This window comes from Melanerpes formicivorus, unplaced genomic scaffold, assembly GCF_026170545.1.
Source record: "Melanerpes formicivorus ecotype bairdi unplaced genomic scaffold, bMelFor1.0.p_v2 SCAF_56, whole genome shotgun sequence".
Lineage (NCBI taxonomy): Eukaryota > Metazoa > Chordata > Aves > Piciformes > Picidae > Melanerpes > Melanerpes formicivorus.
The window spans coordinates 4,128,630-4,144,200 of NW_027142408.1; the positions used below are offsets into that span (position 1 = coordinate 4,128,630).

Genomic DNA, 15,571 nt, shown 5'->3' on the forward strand with positions numbered 1-15,571 from the left:
AGTCTGGTTGTTCAAAAGCACAGGAACAGGAGAGCAAGAATCCTTTACCCTTCAGCTTCTTACCTGATCTAATCCCCCAGTACTGGGATGTCATATGCAAGACCAGCTGTGTGGTTTTACTCTCTTTAAAGAAAGCTTTGAGAGACCTACAAAACATGTGTTCTTCAGCTGGTAGATCATTCTTCTCTTGCAGGTCACTGCTAGAGCTAAGGAGAAGAAACCTGCTGGGGAGCACAGCAATAGAAAATACACATGTGAATCTTCAGCATTGGTCTGAAATGTTAAACTGGCTTTTAAAGCCACTTGGTAGTTCAAAAGAGCATAATAGTTTTCATTTTATATGTAGTATAGTCTTTAACATAGTAAAAAACTGAAGTATGAAGAGGGTTGTTGTTACCATTCAACAGCTCACCAAATCCCTGCCGCCGCGGACCATCGGCTACCCATGGACTCTCGTCTACAGCACTGCAAAGCATGGCATGAGCTTGAAGACCTTGTATCGAACGATGCTGGGGTTGGACACGCCTGTGCTGCTGGTTATCAAGGACAGTGATGGACAGGTAGGAAAGTGTGTGTCTGGAGGTACAGGACAGGGGTGTAAGGGAGCAGCTGACACTCCAGGCCCTCAGGAGGGCTCAAATTGTGTGTGTCAAGCTGGTTTCCTCTTGGTAGGTAAGCAGAGGCTTTTAAAAACATGTTCCTCTGTCAGGCACATCCTCTGGCATGCCACTTGTCCAGGAAATAATTCATGATCCAAGTTTAGCATCACAATGCATGAGCCTCATAATACTCAGCTGCTGAATTTGCTTTTAATGCTCTTTCGAATGCACCTAAAGCACCAGAAATGGCCTCTAAGGTGGTTGGGTTCTGGCAGACCTGGTTGAGCTGGGATCTCATTGCCAGCCATGGCCAGTGCTACTTGGAACGTTCTGGGGCTGCAGCCAGCATCCCTCTCCCGTTCAAAGGCTGGGGGATGGATTGTAGCTGGATCATGAATTCCTGTTCCTTGTATCACTGCAGCTGTGCTCAGTTGTCCTTTAGCTGGGATATAAACTCCAGAAAGTGGCTCACATCTCACCACTGGAGTAGTTGCAGTCCTTTCTTGAGTGCTCTGATGATCAGCAAACATTACAGGAAGCATGAGACCCTGATCCTTTCATCCTGAAATGTCTGTGCTCTTTCATGGAAGCAAATTACTGCCCTAAAAAGCACACATGGGGGGATGGGGAAAGCAAACCAAAAAACTCTTCTGGAAAGTAAGAGGAAAACAAACATTTCTTCTTCTTTAAAGAATTCCTCCAGTTTGGTTGAATTTGGTCTTATTTCTCCAGGAATCAAAACATAAATGCTGGGGCAGTCTTTATTATTAGATGCTTGATAGCTGTATATAATCCTTGAGATCCTGCCCTGAGGTTTGTGCTTACCCTCACGATGTGTTTAAGAGGTACCACGGATCCCACCGTGGAAAGAAGTGCTTGGGAAACACACCCATGGCCCAGGAGAGGATAAGGAAGTGGTTTGGACATCATATCCAGAACACAATCCAAGTCTATGCCTGAGCTTTAATGTCTTGCTGTAGTTCACTGTAGCTATAGTCTCACTTCTGTTCACTGCTTCATGTGCTGGTGCAGTGCTTCGGTACTTGCATCCACTCTGCTCTTGCAGATACTGAAACCAGCTTCCTACTAGCAACAAAATACTAACTTCTGGGAGGCTGGTACTTCGTGGGCTGTAGTTGATGTTGCATAATTGTACAAGGGAGGTTTTCTAGTTGTTCCTGGCAAATTCACACTATTTTAATCATATTTAAAAGTCAAGTAATCACTTCTTAAGTACTGTGGGATTGTTCCTATTCCTGAGTGGTACAAATACTTCTACTAACCAGCAAATGCTTAGCTGAAATCTCTCTCTGCAGGGCACAGTAACCAGTGCTTAACACTAACTTGGAATGGAAAGAATAAATTCCATGGCAAAATAACAACTGCAGGCTATTTGCAGCAAGATGCTAGCTCTCTGAAGTGGAGGAAGAGCTACACATGAAGGAGTAGAAGCCTTTGCTCTGGAATTTTACAAATATGAGCATTTTCTGAGGATGTCCTCAGCTTAGTTTTTACCCCTTTGATGTTTTGTGTGGGTGTGATGGTTTATTGTTTTAATAGCAACTCTTCCCAGGCTTTGTGGTGCATTCCCCCTGATGTACCACAAGACATCACACTCTCCATCAGTGCACTCAGAGTTGGGCTGGTCCTGTAGTGAATTCCAGATCTGGTACCTGTACAACCTGTTTGTCAGTTGCTGTGATCATAGATTCACTAGCAGCAGTTTTGCTTAAGGATCTTCTCTTGGCTGTTTTTTGCTCACAGGTTTTTGGTGCACTGGCATCTGAACCTTTCAAAGTGAGTGATGGCTTTTACGGCACTGGGGAGACCTTTATGTTCACTTTTTCTCCAGAGTTTGAGGTAAGTAGGAATAATTCTGTACACTTCTAGGTTGTGTGGGGTTGTCCCCTCCATATGTGTTATCTTTATTTACCATTAGATTTATTCAGTGAAAAATTGTAGGGGTTGGCCCAGAAGTGGACACCACCCTACTTGGTCACAGAATCTCTATCAGTAGTGTGTGCAGAAGTTCAAAACAAGCCCAACTCCCACCCTGATTCTTCCACTGTGCTGAAGATTTTTCTACTATTATAAACCCTGCCAGGTCTCTGACAATTCACAAGCTGCATCCTTTTCAAGGGTCTATCATCTAACCTGAGCATATTTCCTTGATGTTTGTCACTGTGTAGAGGTTTCAGTGCTCAAGTAAGACCTATTTTGCAGTGCTCTTACTTTAAACAGTATAAAGTGTAAGAGTTTTTGTCTGCACATGCCTGTTCCCTGAAATGTTCTGTATGAACTTGGTAGCTTCATTGAATCAGCCTCTAGCCACCCCATCTGGACTGATGTTTGATTTCCCTGCACCCAAGCACAAAGCTCAGATGCTTTAACTTGCTGGTCTGCTGTGGGTTTTTCGTTAGGTGTTCAAGTGGACAGGAGACAACATGTTTTTCATCAAAGGAGACATGGACTCCCTTGCTTTTGGTGGAGGAGGGTAAGTCAAAATTCTTGTCACTGGAGTCTGTTCAGAGTGTGTTACATCTGCACACCTTTGAAATGAATGTTGGAACAGGCTTCAGTTTGGTAGCTCAGGACTCAGCAGTTACCAGCCAAGAGAGACTTCATGTGTCAGGTACTGAGCTTGAGGAAACGTAAACAGGAGGCTTGTCTCCAGCATAGTGTGGCATCCCATTCCAGCCCTGCAAGGTTATGATGCCTTGTATGCTCTGTTTTGTGTATGTCTTGGTGTATTCAGAATGAACACAAGCTACTCTGGTTCTGAAGGCACAGCAGTGTGACAATTGGTCTGTAACTCAGAGGCCCAAATTGAAACTGTGCCCTACCCAGACATGCAGAATTGAGGTGGTTTCAGCCCTTTTCCCCACCCAGGCAAGTTCATAAGCTTTCAGGGTGTTCCCCTTGTTTACCAGCATTCTCTGCACATGAAAGAGCACAGTTTTGCCTTTTCTGAATGGAGGTGGAAAGGGCTGAAGAATTAAGAATTCTGGTGAGCTTTTCTTTCAGAATATCCTAAAGAAGCTTAGTCTTCAATTAGGTTAAAAAAACACTTTGCAGCTTCAAGTTTATCAGTAGCCTTGAGGTACTTGTGTTGGGAAAAAACCTGTTAATTCCTCCTTGTTCCTGAATTCTGAAAGAAAATGCATGCCTAGGATTGGTTACTGCTTAATCCCTCAGTCTCCTGCTTCAATGTCTTGTCTGTCTTGCAGAGGGGAGTTTGCTCTTTGGCTCGATGGTGATCTCTACCATGGAAGAAGTCATTCATGTAAAACATTTGGGAATCACACACTTTCTAAGAGAGAAGACTTCATTATTCAAGACATAGAAATATGGGCTTTTGAATGAGTATTTGACTGTTTCTGCAGGGTGTTGTCCCAAACCTGACATGAATCAGTGCAGCTCAGAAATCCCTAGGAGCAATATAATGCATCATTTTACCATGCTGGTTTTTGTAAGAAGTCTTCAGTGTGGCCACCTAGTTATGTTTTGAACAGCAGACTTCTTTTCATGCTGTCACATCTGTCATGTACTGTTCTACCTTTTCTAAGCTGTAGACCCTTCTACAAAACACAGACCATGTGGACTGAAAATGAGCGTTACTTACTTGGAGCCTTGCAGCCTGCAAAGCTTTCTTACCCTTATTGCAGTTGCCTCCCCAGTTTCCCACACACACCTTTCTGCTCTCCTGCAAGAGGGCTGCTTCATTGAATATAGGTTACTATTTTTGTATTCAGATTGTCTATGAATGAAGTTGCCCTCTGAACCTACAGAAGAAGAAAGCTGCGTGTGGGTACTTCAGCAGTACTCAGAGATTGGTCTGGAGCACTGGTGGGTTCATTCCTCAGGAGCCACAGAGGAGCCCTGGCATTCCTGCTGAGCACTTAGCAGTACACACATGGTGAAGCTGGAAGATCTCCAGAGTCAGCAGTGCCACTTGTCTGTTCATTGTTGATGTTGAAACCAGTCATTTCAGTTGTAGCTGCACACTGATGGTGTTCAGGAGTGGTTTGCACACGCTGTCCGTGATCTGCAGGTTTGGGACACGTACTGGGACAGTACTGAGCTACGTGGCAAGGACTTACAAACTAGCAAAGGGGATGGAGAGATTGCGGCGGTTCCACAAAGTCAAAAGGCTAAAGCAAGTAAAACTTGGTGAACAATTTCTATCTGTATTAGGGCATTAAAAGTACAGAACCAGATGCATCCTTCTTCAACATAAAGTGTCAGATATATGCTGTTATACTGTTGTAGCCGTGTAGCACATCAACTCCAAGAGTATAGCTTATTGCTGTCCAAAGAACAAAAACCCCTAGTTGTGCTGTTTTGAGTGGGTCTATGTTGTAAATATCCAGTTAGCACCAGCTCTGACTCCAATGAGATCATGTACTCTAGGTAGAGCATATTGTAACTCAGTAGACTCGTGGAATATGCAAACTCCCTGTCTGTGACCTCAAACCGACCGCTCGAGTCCAGTCCCAGTAGCTCTTGGTCACTTCTGTAGAACTGATAACGCCAGCGTGGCAATAACAGCTCAGTCAAACTTTGTTTCAAAGCTTTTATTCCATGTTCTGCAAAAAAAAAATCACAAAAAAAAATACTACTACTACTTGCTGTTAAGTGTGACAGTGACTGACTTTGTGCTGGAATCTCAGCTATTTCAGATGAACAGTGTATATTCTCTTGTAAATTCATGTTTAAAGTAGTTTTGTTATCCTAGGAGAGTGTTGGCTGAGGGGTTGCTTCTAGCACTTTAAATTATTCTAGAAATGGAATACAAGCCCAATGGGTTGGCTTCAGTAGATGCAGTTGTATAGCATTTCCAAAAACATTGACATCTCTGGGAAGTTCTAAAGAACCAGTGGCAGAGAGCTTACCGCTGCGGGAGCGAGGAAGAGGGCAGCTGTTCCATCTAAACATGCTGATGCTCAATAGGAATAGGAGTACAGGGCTCTGTCTCTCTGTGTATAGCTCTTGATCCTCATTAGAACTTAGTACAGCATCTAGACTAAATGTTTACAGAATAAGGAAACTGTAAATAAACTGAAATGGCTTTTCTCCCCTTTGGTCTTCCACAGCAGTATTATTGTCTTTGTGGAGTTCAGACTGATGACTGCGATAACAACAGCAACAAAAATCCTGTCATGGATTTTAAGTACTCTAAGGTCACAGTGTATAGCAAATAAATCTCAATATATGTACAAACAAACTTGAGTTGGAGTTTATTGGGAACTTGGAGTTTGCTTCGAAGCACAAAGGCAGATTGTTGTTATTCTGTTGTTGCTCAGGTAATAGTTTTACTGAGCATACAGGGTGCACTTGCTCATCCCTCTGAGGCTGTGTGGTTCGGAAAGGCCAGTGGTGGTGAGAGTGCAATATGACTCTGCTGCCTTCAGCCACTGCTGTTCTAAAGAAACAACTAAAAGCATCTCCTGCTATGGGGGTTGGAGTAGGTGACTTTCAGAGGTCCCTTCCAACCCAGAGCATTCTATGATTATCTTTGCTGACAAAACCCATTCATCCAAGTGCTCAGTCTTTTTTCTAGGCTTACATTGAAAACACAGCCTATTCTTGGCATTTGGTTTAATGCTCATGGGAAGACTTACAAAGAACTAATACTTCAAAGAATCATATAGAAGCACAGAAAAAAATCAGTAGCTGAATGCCTCAGAGTATTGAAGCAGTCCTGGAAAGGCACATAAGAGGTAGAAATCAGAAGAGTTCTATTTTCCTGTAGGCTTCTCTCTAGTGAGCTTGGTTTTATCCTCTTCCCCCTTTGCACCTAGTGTAAAGCCCTACCAATAAGCTTTGCCAGCTCAGGTGTGAGACTCCTTCTCCCCTTTTGAGACAGCTGGACTCTGCCTGTCCTGAGCAGGCCTGGTGCCACATACATGGTACCCATGGGCAGAGAAACCAAAACTGTGCTTGTGGCACCAGCCCCTGAGCCACCTGTTCACCAGCTGTGTGTTCCTACTCTTTCGGTGTTCAGTGGAGTCTTCCCTGCCACTGAGGTACTGAAGAAGACTTCAGTCCCTGTGCCCCTGATCCTTCGACCAGTCACCCTAGTGCCTTGAAATCCTGTTTAATTGCTTTTGCACATCTATACTCGGGCTCATCCCACCTCTGTGACCAGAAATGGATGACAATCAGAGGGCCCTACCAGACTAGGGAGTGCCTGGGAACATCTCTGACCCAGGCCCCAGGGAGGTGGCAGCCTTCCCTATGGGATGGAACAGGTTGGCATATGGGGCCCTCTGTTCCCTCCAGAAGGGAATCCCCTACAGCAATGACTCTCCTCTTAACACAGCCCTAATGCATGGGGCTGGTTGAGTCCCCCCAGATGGACCTTCAGCTGCTTCCTCTGTAGCCTGGCCCTCCAGCTCCAGAGCCCCATACCCGCTGTGTACACTTGAAACAGCTTGCTGTACTTCACAGAATGTGCAGATGCATTTCTTCTCTGTTCTGCAGGAGGAAGAACCCCAAAAGAGTAATTTGTTTTGTAGTTCACATATTCCTTGGACAACAAAGTTTGCTCAAGACCATGTAGACAGCTGTAAAGGCTGTAAGTATAAGGTAAGAATATGCAGGTAAGTATTATGATACTCAGGTATTACACTGGGAGCTCAGTTTTGCAGCTCAGATCTCAAGAAAATGTTCAACAACTTCCTAAATCCATCTTCTAATGAACTATTTGTTCCCTTCCTTGGATTCACCATACAGAGCTGTGCCTAAATGACTAATGGTTACTGTAGCCTTCCAATGCACACAATAATCAGTTCTTATGTCTCTAGCTTGATTTGTTTGTTCCTTGGAGCCTTCTCCTGTACTCTCAGCATAAAACACCAATGCTTGTTTTGCCACAGAGACAAGAGGCTTGTACACCTGTTCTGCTCTAAGAGGATGTTTGCTCTTTCAGTCTGAAAGAATTTTAGGGGGGAAACCCCAAACATTTGTTTTTCTTTGTGCAAACTGCTTGCCCAGGCCTCTTGCTGTGAAACAAATGCTCTTCACATGCAGCATGTTTCTGGCAGGATAGCTAACTCTGCAGGAGTAGTTTAGGAAGCAGTCATCGATGCAACCAGAGACCGTTGCAGACCCTACAGCAGTCTCGGGTTTGGGCATAATACAAACAGTTTTAAGACCTATGAGTTTGTTTGTTAGCTTTTACTTCTCTCCATCATCACCTGGACTGAAAGATATTATTTCAGGCTCACAGGATGTTGGGGGTTGGAAGGGGCCTCTGGAGAGCTTAGAGTCCAACCACCCTGCCAGAGCAGGACCATTGGATCCAGCACAGGTCACACAGGAATGCATCCAGGTGGGGCTGGGAAGTCTCCAGAGAAGGAGACTCCACAACCTCTTTGGGCAGCCTGCTCCAGGGCTCTGTGACCCTCATGGTGAAGAAGTTCTTCCTTGTGTTGAGGTGGAGCTTCCTGTGCTGTGCCCCAGGATCCCATTGGCCTCCTTGGCCACCAGGGCACATTGCTGTCCCATGCAGAACTTCTTGTCCCCCAGGACTCCCAGGTCCTTCTCCACAGGGCTGCCCTCCATCAGATCATCTCCTAACCTGTACTGCTGCAGCTTATTCTTCCTGCCCAGGTTACTCTATGCCCAGCTCTCCAGTTTTTGGGTTTAGTTGGTGGTTGGTTGGGGTTGGCCTGGGGGGGTTTGGTTTGGTTGGTTGGTTGGTTTTTCAGTAGTTTCTGTTTTTTTCCCCTGATAGCAGAAGGGTTCTAACAGCAGATGCTGTCAGAGTAGGCCAGTGTTGCTCAGCAATATGGAATGCCCTAAAGCTGATCTTCAGTCATGAATACAGCATCACAAAGGAGGTATTTTTCTGTGGCTATCCCTTCAGAACCATCTTGGTTTACATTCTACTGTTTCCTCTCTCTAGTACTTAATATGAAACTAATAAGTTAATTACAGAAACTAGTAAGTTAATTACAGAAATACAGTTAAATATAAAAGCTCATTTATAAAAAGAAGGATCTTTGCTTCATGTGTGATGTGTAAGAAACAGCCATGCCAACAGGGCCTGCAAGGTGATGCTGCAGGAGCAGTTGCAGAGGCTGCAGGAGCAGTTGCAGAGGCTGCAGCTGCTGTGTTCCAATCAAAATATTTGCACATGAACTTCAATGAATTGGGAAGTACCTCCACGAGATCACTTCCACAGGTCAAATACTTGGTCTGGGTTTATGCTGTCATTCAGCTTCTGCTTTGGCATGATTCTTAGTCCTGGTGTGCCAGTTTAAATAGTTTGGAAGATCTTAAAAGTAAGAACAAGTACAAACTGGAATTAGTGTGCAGTTAGTGCTGTGGGTTTTTATGAGCAGCTGCTCCTAGGCAACAGAGGGGTTTATCTTTTTCTTTTTCCCCCATGCAGTAATTCACTGAAGATCCTGCAAGCCTCCTGCTACAGAGGAAAATCCAGCTGGATGCTTACACCATCAATCAGTAATTGTAAGACCTCTTTAGGAAAGTGTTCACTGTGTCTTCTGTGGGGGTGAATGAGGGCAGTCTTGCCATGAGCAAGGGAGAGGTGCAGGAAGGTTTTTCCTGAGCAAGTTGTTCTGCCTGCAGCCTGCTTACTTTAACAAAGTAATGACGACATCATCATCCCTCCCCTGCCACAGCATCTCTCCTTCGAAGTCTACCAGCCCGTGCTTCCTGGCCCTCAGCAGGATCCCAACCACCTTGTCTGAAATGCGCACGTATCTCTCGAAGAGCTCCCCGAAGGTGACCTGGATCTTGCCGTCGGGCCGCGGCCGGGCCATGGACTCGATGATGAAGCACATGTCCCTGATCTCCCGGTGGATGTGCGCCTCGGCTCTGCGGGCCCTCTCGGCAGTCTTGGTTCCCTCTCTGGGGCGGCCGTAGCCTTCGTCCCCTTTGTGCAGGCGTGTGGCCATGGCCAGCTCGTGGTCGAACTCCTCGCTGAAGGGGTTCAGCTTCTGCGTCGCCATGTGCTGCTCAGCCCACTCCTGCCACCGGTCCTTCAGGCTGCCCACGGCGCTGCCTCTCCTGTGGGCTCTGCTGCGTGCGTCCTCGCTCAACCTGCTGGAGCTGGACGAGACAAGACAGACCTTGGGTCTTTGCAGGTCACTACTCCCTGCCCCGGCTCCCTGCCCCGGCTCCCTGCCCCGGCTCCCTGCCCCGGCTCCCTGCCCCGGCTCCCTGCCCCGGCTCCCTGCCCCGGCTCCCTGCCCCGGCTCCCTGCCCCGGCTCCCTGCCCCGGCTCCCTGCCCCGGCTCCCTGCCCCGTGTTTGCGGGCGAGCTGCTCACCAGCAGGTGGCGTGAGCTCACCGCTGCTGAATGGCTTCTGCCGAGGCTTCCAGTCCGTGCTCCTGCAATTGCAGCGACTTTGCTGCTCACAGCCTGATCTCATCTCTGCTACCACCCTCCAGGCTACATTTGAGCCTGTTTCGACGAACAGGTTGACCTAAATCTGTATGGGAGCTAAGCAGTGCGTTGCTGATTGCCTGCACTTTATGTACCCTTGCTCAGTCGCACAGCTCCCCATTCTGTCCTGCCTATGGAATTACTGAGGCTGGAATAGACCTCTGAGATCATCAGGTCCAGCCTGTGACCTAGCACCACCACATCAACCAGGCCATGTCACTAAGTGCCCCATCCACTCTTGCCTTAAACATCTCCAGGGCTGGTGACAGAGCCTGAAATCTCTGTGCCCTGCTGTTACAGGTGACAGTAACTGCAGTGTCTGGATCCTCAGCTGCTCCTAACTGAAAAACAGAGGGCAGTGGCTAGAAAAATCCCCTGTAATAGGTGTGGATGCTTAAAGCCTCCACAAAAAGCTATGTAGTGCAGTAACTGTGGCTATGATTATGTGTTTTAAGTACAGTTTAAATTTTGAAGGCCAAAATTACATCCCCACTGTCAGGCTCTAAGCCTGAAAGCAAGGGCAGCTGATTTGTATCCAAGTCAGCAGATGACAAAGGAGCCTCAGAGGGTTTGTTGGTTATTGCATGTGTGTGCCTGTGCTTGTAGCAGCATAACGTTGTTGGATGACTCCAGACAGACAAACTGTTGATACTCTTTCCTCTAGTGACCACTCTCACAGGTTGTGGAGGAGCTATAGATAGTCTGAGCTAGTCTTTGTGCTGCTCACATCCTGTCGTTGTGGCTGTACAGGGCTTGGCTGGGGACTGTGTTGTGCTGTGGCTGTGCCAATGTAATTTGTTTGCTGATATTTTTACTTCCCAGAAGGCTGCTCTGAGGCCTCCCCAGCAATGTCAGCTGAATATTAACAGTGACACTGGAGAACCAAAATGCAGTTAGCAAAACAGTGCAGAGCACTGCATATCTGCAGAAAATCTTGTTTCCCTGCTGTTGGGCTCTTCCTTAGTTTTCTACTAAGCCCGGTGAAAGAGAATGGAAATGAGAGTTGTCCCCAGCTCAGGTCTGTGCAGAGGATGCTGGCACTGGGCAGCAGTACAGTGCTAGAGCAAGAAGTACAGACAGTGCCAGGGATAGAGGAAGGAGTAGGAGAGGAGGACCACACTTTTAGCTGTGAAGTTGCTGTTAGCTTAGCTCTATTGAGAAGAGGTATTTTAAAAGCTCCAGAGTGCTCAATAAGGCAAAAAGCATCTGACGCACTGAGTGTATAATGTTGATAAGTAAATATACCTGCTGCAAGGTACCTCCTTTCTCCTCTGTGTGTGTGAGAGCTTTGCTTTCAGGTCCTAGCTTCTGTCACAGTAGCTGCACATGGTCTCTCCCAAAAGCACAGGCCATGCACTTTCAAGCTCTGGGTTGCTGGAGACCTTTTTTCCACCGTGCCTAGTAGCTATTCGCTCCTGGTGGGAGCTGCGTGGCCACCTGTACAGCACAGCACCATTCCCATCCCCAGCCTGAACAGTGAAAGTAGCTCTGTGTGTTCCCACAGCTGTGTCTAACAAGTACCATGTGGGTGACATGCATGGCTAGTCTGACACTGGGCATCAAGTGCAGGGTCCTGTGCCTCGCTCAGAACAATCCTGACTGTCAATACAGCCTCAGCATCTGCAGGATGCTTTCTGGCGCATGTCTGAGATCCGAGCTCCTGTGAAAGTTTGTGCTTTGCATCCAGGAGTTCCAAATCCATGGAAAACTTCCAAAAAGAAGCAGGGAACCCAGTTTTTGTTAAGAGGTACTTAGAAGTAATTTCCACAGGGTCTGTTTTGGGCATTGTCTGCAAATTATTCCTGAGAATGTTTACAGTTTAGCATTTGAAACTATTATTGGTCAACTGTACTGCTTTAGCCTTAATATTTGCTGAAACAAATGAATAGCTGTGGGCTCTTGGTGAGCTAAAGGTGGCTATGCTGTAGTGTAGACTAAAGTAGCAAGAAGTGATAACGACTCTGATGAACCAGTAAAGCCAGTGTGAAAATGAAATACAGTTAACATCTCCCAAACAGAACTTCCTGGCTCTGTTACACAGCACACAAAGCCCAAGTCTGCAGGCAGGTGTTGCTGACCCCCCTCTGCTAAAGCACAGAGAGAGAGAGGAAGGATTTCCTGGCTGGTGATGGTGACTAGTTGTCATTATTTTTCTGTCAGGGTCTGCTGCCCCTCTGCTAATGCAATGGGGAGGTCTTACTTACAGAGATGGCACAGGTCGTTTGATCCTCACCCCTGTCACCTCTCGCTCACTGTCGTCTTGCTCCGGTTTGTCCTCTGCTTCCCCATAGCCACTGTCCTCTGCATCCAGGCTGTCATTGTGACACTTCAGCAGCAGTTCTCCCTTAGCTCCCTCTTTGTCCTCTTGTTCCATCTCTTTCCAGCCCTTGGTCAGCTCTGATACCATGTTTGAACATTTCCTCCTTATGGTTGGAGACAATCTGCTGCTAAGGATTCTGTCGACAGCACTTGGTTCTTTGGGCTTGGTCATCTCTGGGCTGCTGCTGCTCTTCTCATATCTCTCACTGAGGAGGCTGACATCGCCTCCTCGCTCGTAGGCTTTGCTTACAACTGTCTTGGTCACCTCTTTGCTTTTAATGCTGAACTTCTTGAGGGCTTCGTCTGATTCCCTTGCATTCTTCTCAGCCTCTCTTGTTGTCACCGATTCCTTTGCTAAGGAGTTTTCCTCTTTGTCTCCTTGGATCCTCTTGACAGATGGAATTGTCCATTTTTCAAAGGATCTTTCCTCTACAGCCCGAGCTGATAAGTCTTCTGCAGTAGGGACCCATCCAGAGGGCTCTTGGGCTTGCTTGGTGTGGTGGTCAGATGCCCACTGTTGCCAGCCTTGTGCCACGCTGAAGACTAGGCTGGCCATTCGGATCTTGTGGACAGCCCGTTTCGCAGGAGCGGAGCTTGGCCTTTCCTCAGAAGCTGTGCTGCTGTCTGCTGCCATGATGGCTTCCCTCCTTCTTCTCAGAGGCACCTCCTGAATGGACTTCCTGAAGGGAATAAGGTCCCCCAAAGAGAGCTACAGAGATTTAAATAGCAGCAGGAGCAGGTTGTGCCCATGGAAAATATGTGAAACACTTCTCAGACAGATAGAGTATCCCACTGTCACAGAGGGCTTTTTTTAAAGCCCAGGGTTGCATTTCATCACAGCAGATGAATGATGTATGATGTAAACAGGATGACACAGACCTGCACTGCCAGGAGTGGGAAAGGAACGGCTGCCGTGGTGCCCTGCCACGGGGCTGCTCAGCTCTGTCTGCTGGACGGGGTCTCGCTCTTCTGAGGTGCAGAACTCGGGCCATAGGTGCTGAGCAGGGTGTCTGGAACTGCTGAATGTCAAATGCTGCCAGTTGCTGACAGCTCTGGCCAGAGTAGAGACCCCTCATCATCACAAGCAAACAGTGTCCCCTCTTGTGCAGTGCAGAACCAGGGGCAGGCTAGGAAGAAGAACTCTTTAGCTGCATTTTCAAAGCAAAGGTGCTAGGAGATTCCTCCTTAGAGCTCTCCTGTCCAAGGTAATCCAGGTTGGTTAATTTTTTACAAGGCATTTATGTGCTCTCTCCCCTTTCATTATCTATTAATGCCCATCTATTTACAAGGTACCTTCAGGGGGGTCTGCAGCACTATGGTGTTTGGTGTCAGCACTAACCATGAGGAATCACTACCTCCAGCGTGGGGATTGTTAGAAGTCTAACTTGGTCAGGTGGATTCATGATGTGGCTTTAGGGCTTTAAAAACGTGAGGTGCAGCCTGTTTAATTCCTGACTGCTTTTCAAGCAAGCTTCATGGAAAGCTTTGTGTTTGCTTGTGTATTGTTTACAGCATAAGGGTATAGAAGGTAGGGTATAGAGAGCATGGAATTTCCTAGGAAGCTGTGGTTTGTTCATCCCAGAGAACTGCCTGGGTGATCTTCATGTCTGAATCTGTAAAACAGTTTCATTTAATCACCGTTGGAGGTTGTTACATAACAGCAAACAGACATTTTCTGAGGCAGGGTCCTGTGGCAGCTCATTTCTTGGTGTGATGTGTCCTAAATAGGAACAGAAAATGGCATTGCTTTTTCTGTCCATCATACCTTGGAGCTTACAGGATGACCTGTGGTGCCTGCCATGTGACGCTCTGGGGCACCCTGAACTTCAAGGAATTCTGTTGGCTTCGTTGGTATTACCCCAGAGATAAATATGGACCCTTGCTACACTGCCTTGTTCTCTGCTCCCTCTCAAAGCCTGGGCTGTTTGAAGTAGGTTAGATCATATCTAGGTCTTGGTTAATAATATAAGACTGTATCATACCTATGACTTCTAGGCAGAATTCCTCATTAGTCTGTGGGGTCATTTCCTCTTCAAACCTGATGACATAATGGAAGTCAGGGTTGCTGTTAGATGTTTGCTCATACTTCTATTTTAGAAAGCAATGTGTCACCCCTGAGTACTGTACAGTCCCAGTGAGCACAGACTGCAGCATGACTGAGATGGCATTCCAAGGTGTGCTCCTGCAGCTTCATTAGTAAGCAAGTGGTACCCAGCATTTATTCTGGTAGCATTGCAAGGCAGATCAGGAATGGGAGCCTGTGTGTTTAAGGAGTTTGGTGATCTCTGTTCTCTAACATACAAGGAAGATGCAAGTGAAAAAGAATGACACACAGAACTGCACTGTACCACCACCTGATGATGTCATCCTGTGTGATTTCTTGAGTGTAAAGGTGGCCAAGGCTTGAGAAATTAGCTGAAAGCTAAATACAGAAATAAAGGCCAGGAAAGGAGTGCAGAGAAACTTAAGGAACTGTGGAAAGGCAATCATGGAGTGTAAGGCTGGTGGGGACCCGTGTAAGGCAGGCCCAGCTCCACCTGCACGTGTTCAGGTTCCTGCTTTACCTGTTCTTGAAGACTGGCATCAGCAGATGCTCCCTGCTGTGCCTACTCAAGTGTCTTGACTGAAACCTTTCCTGAGGCCTCAGTCTCTCACTGCCAAACAACTCCAACCCTTTCTGAGGCAGCTTTTCTGTCTGGAGAGTGTTGCATTCCTCCTCAATCTCCTAGATGATCCATCTTCTTCCTGGTTCTTACTGTGTTTTCATCATCCCAAATCACTCTTTTACCAGCTTCTGGATTCCCTGCCCCAGTTCCGCAGCTGTCGAGTGTGATGCTCAGAATGGGTGTGGTATTCTGCTCTGAGCTGGGTCACAGCATGGAGAAGGAGCAGGTATCTCGTGAGCTGTGCTCCTGCTTCTCATACTCTACGTGTCATTTGTCAGCCCAAAACTGCTTGCAGCTGAGCTGGTGACAAAGGCCTCTCTAGGTTTGTTACTGTAGTTCCTGGTGAGGGGTTTGTCCACTTTTGCTCTCACAGAGCCTTTGCAAGTAGCTGTACTTAAATTCGTGGCACTGAAAGAAGAATGACTCTCCTGATGGTTGCTTGGGAATTACAGCACATTGCAAACAGCATCTGAGTCAGTGGGCTTGTCCTTGGTGTACTGGTCATGCTCCCACAGACGTGATGCTTACACAGTTTAGATAAATGGTGGTGAAAAGTTACAGACTGAGAGCACC

General features: G+C 46.9%; 2 protein-coding genes across 13 annotated transcripts in view; one reads left to right on the forward strand and one right to left on the reverse strand.

Moving 5' to 3' along the window:
* The window catches only part of OXR1 (oxidation resistance 1), a 190,956-nt gene extending 185,132 nt beyond the window's left edge, over positions 1-5,824 (forward strand). For all 12 annotated transcript variants that reach the window (XM_068161275.1, XM_068161276.1, XM_068161279.1 and 9 more), the window contains 4 exons: positions 408-560; positions 2,364-2,459; positions 3,020-3,093; positions 3,827-5,824. In XM_068161275.1, coding sequence (XP_068017376.1) covers positions 408-560; positions 2,364-2,459; positions 3,020-3,093; positions 3,827-3,962 — 459 coding nt within the window. In that variant the 3' untranslated portion in view covers positions 3,963-5,824. The remainder of the gene's footprint in view (positions 1-407; positions 561-2,363; positions 2,460-3,019; positions 3,094-3,826) is intronic.
* Positions 4,767-13,007, reverse strand: ABRA (actin binding Rho activating protein). Its single transcript, XM_068161285.1, has 2 exons — positions 12,218-13,007; positions 4,767-9,677 (listed from the first exon to the last, which is right to left on the reverse strand). Exons 1-2 carry the CDS (start codon positions 12,964-12,966, stop codon positions 9,200-9,202), a joined length of 1,227 nt encoding a protein of 408 aa, XP_068017386.1. The 5' UTR covers positions 12,967-13,007; the 3' UTR covers positions 4,767-9,199.
* Between the last annotated feature and the right edge of the window lie 2,564 nt (positions 13,008-15,571).

Bases quoted from the DNA above. Each gene is read 5' to 3' on its own strand.
- ABRA (XM_068161285.1), bottom strand. From the start codon at position 12,966: ATGGCAGCAGACAGCAGCACAGCTTCTGAGGAAAGGCCAAGCTCCGCT. The intron at 9,678-12,217 runs GTAAGTAAGACC...TGTCTCGTCCAG, and splicing joins AAACGACCTGTGCCATCTCT to CTCCAGCAGGTTGAGCGAGG.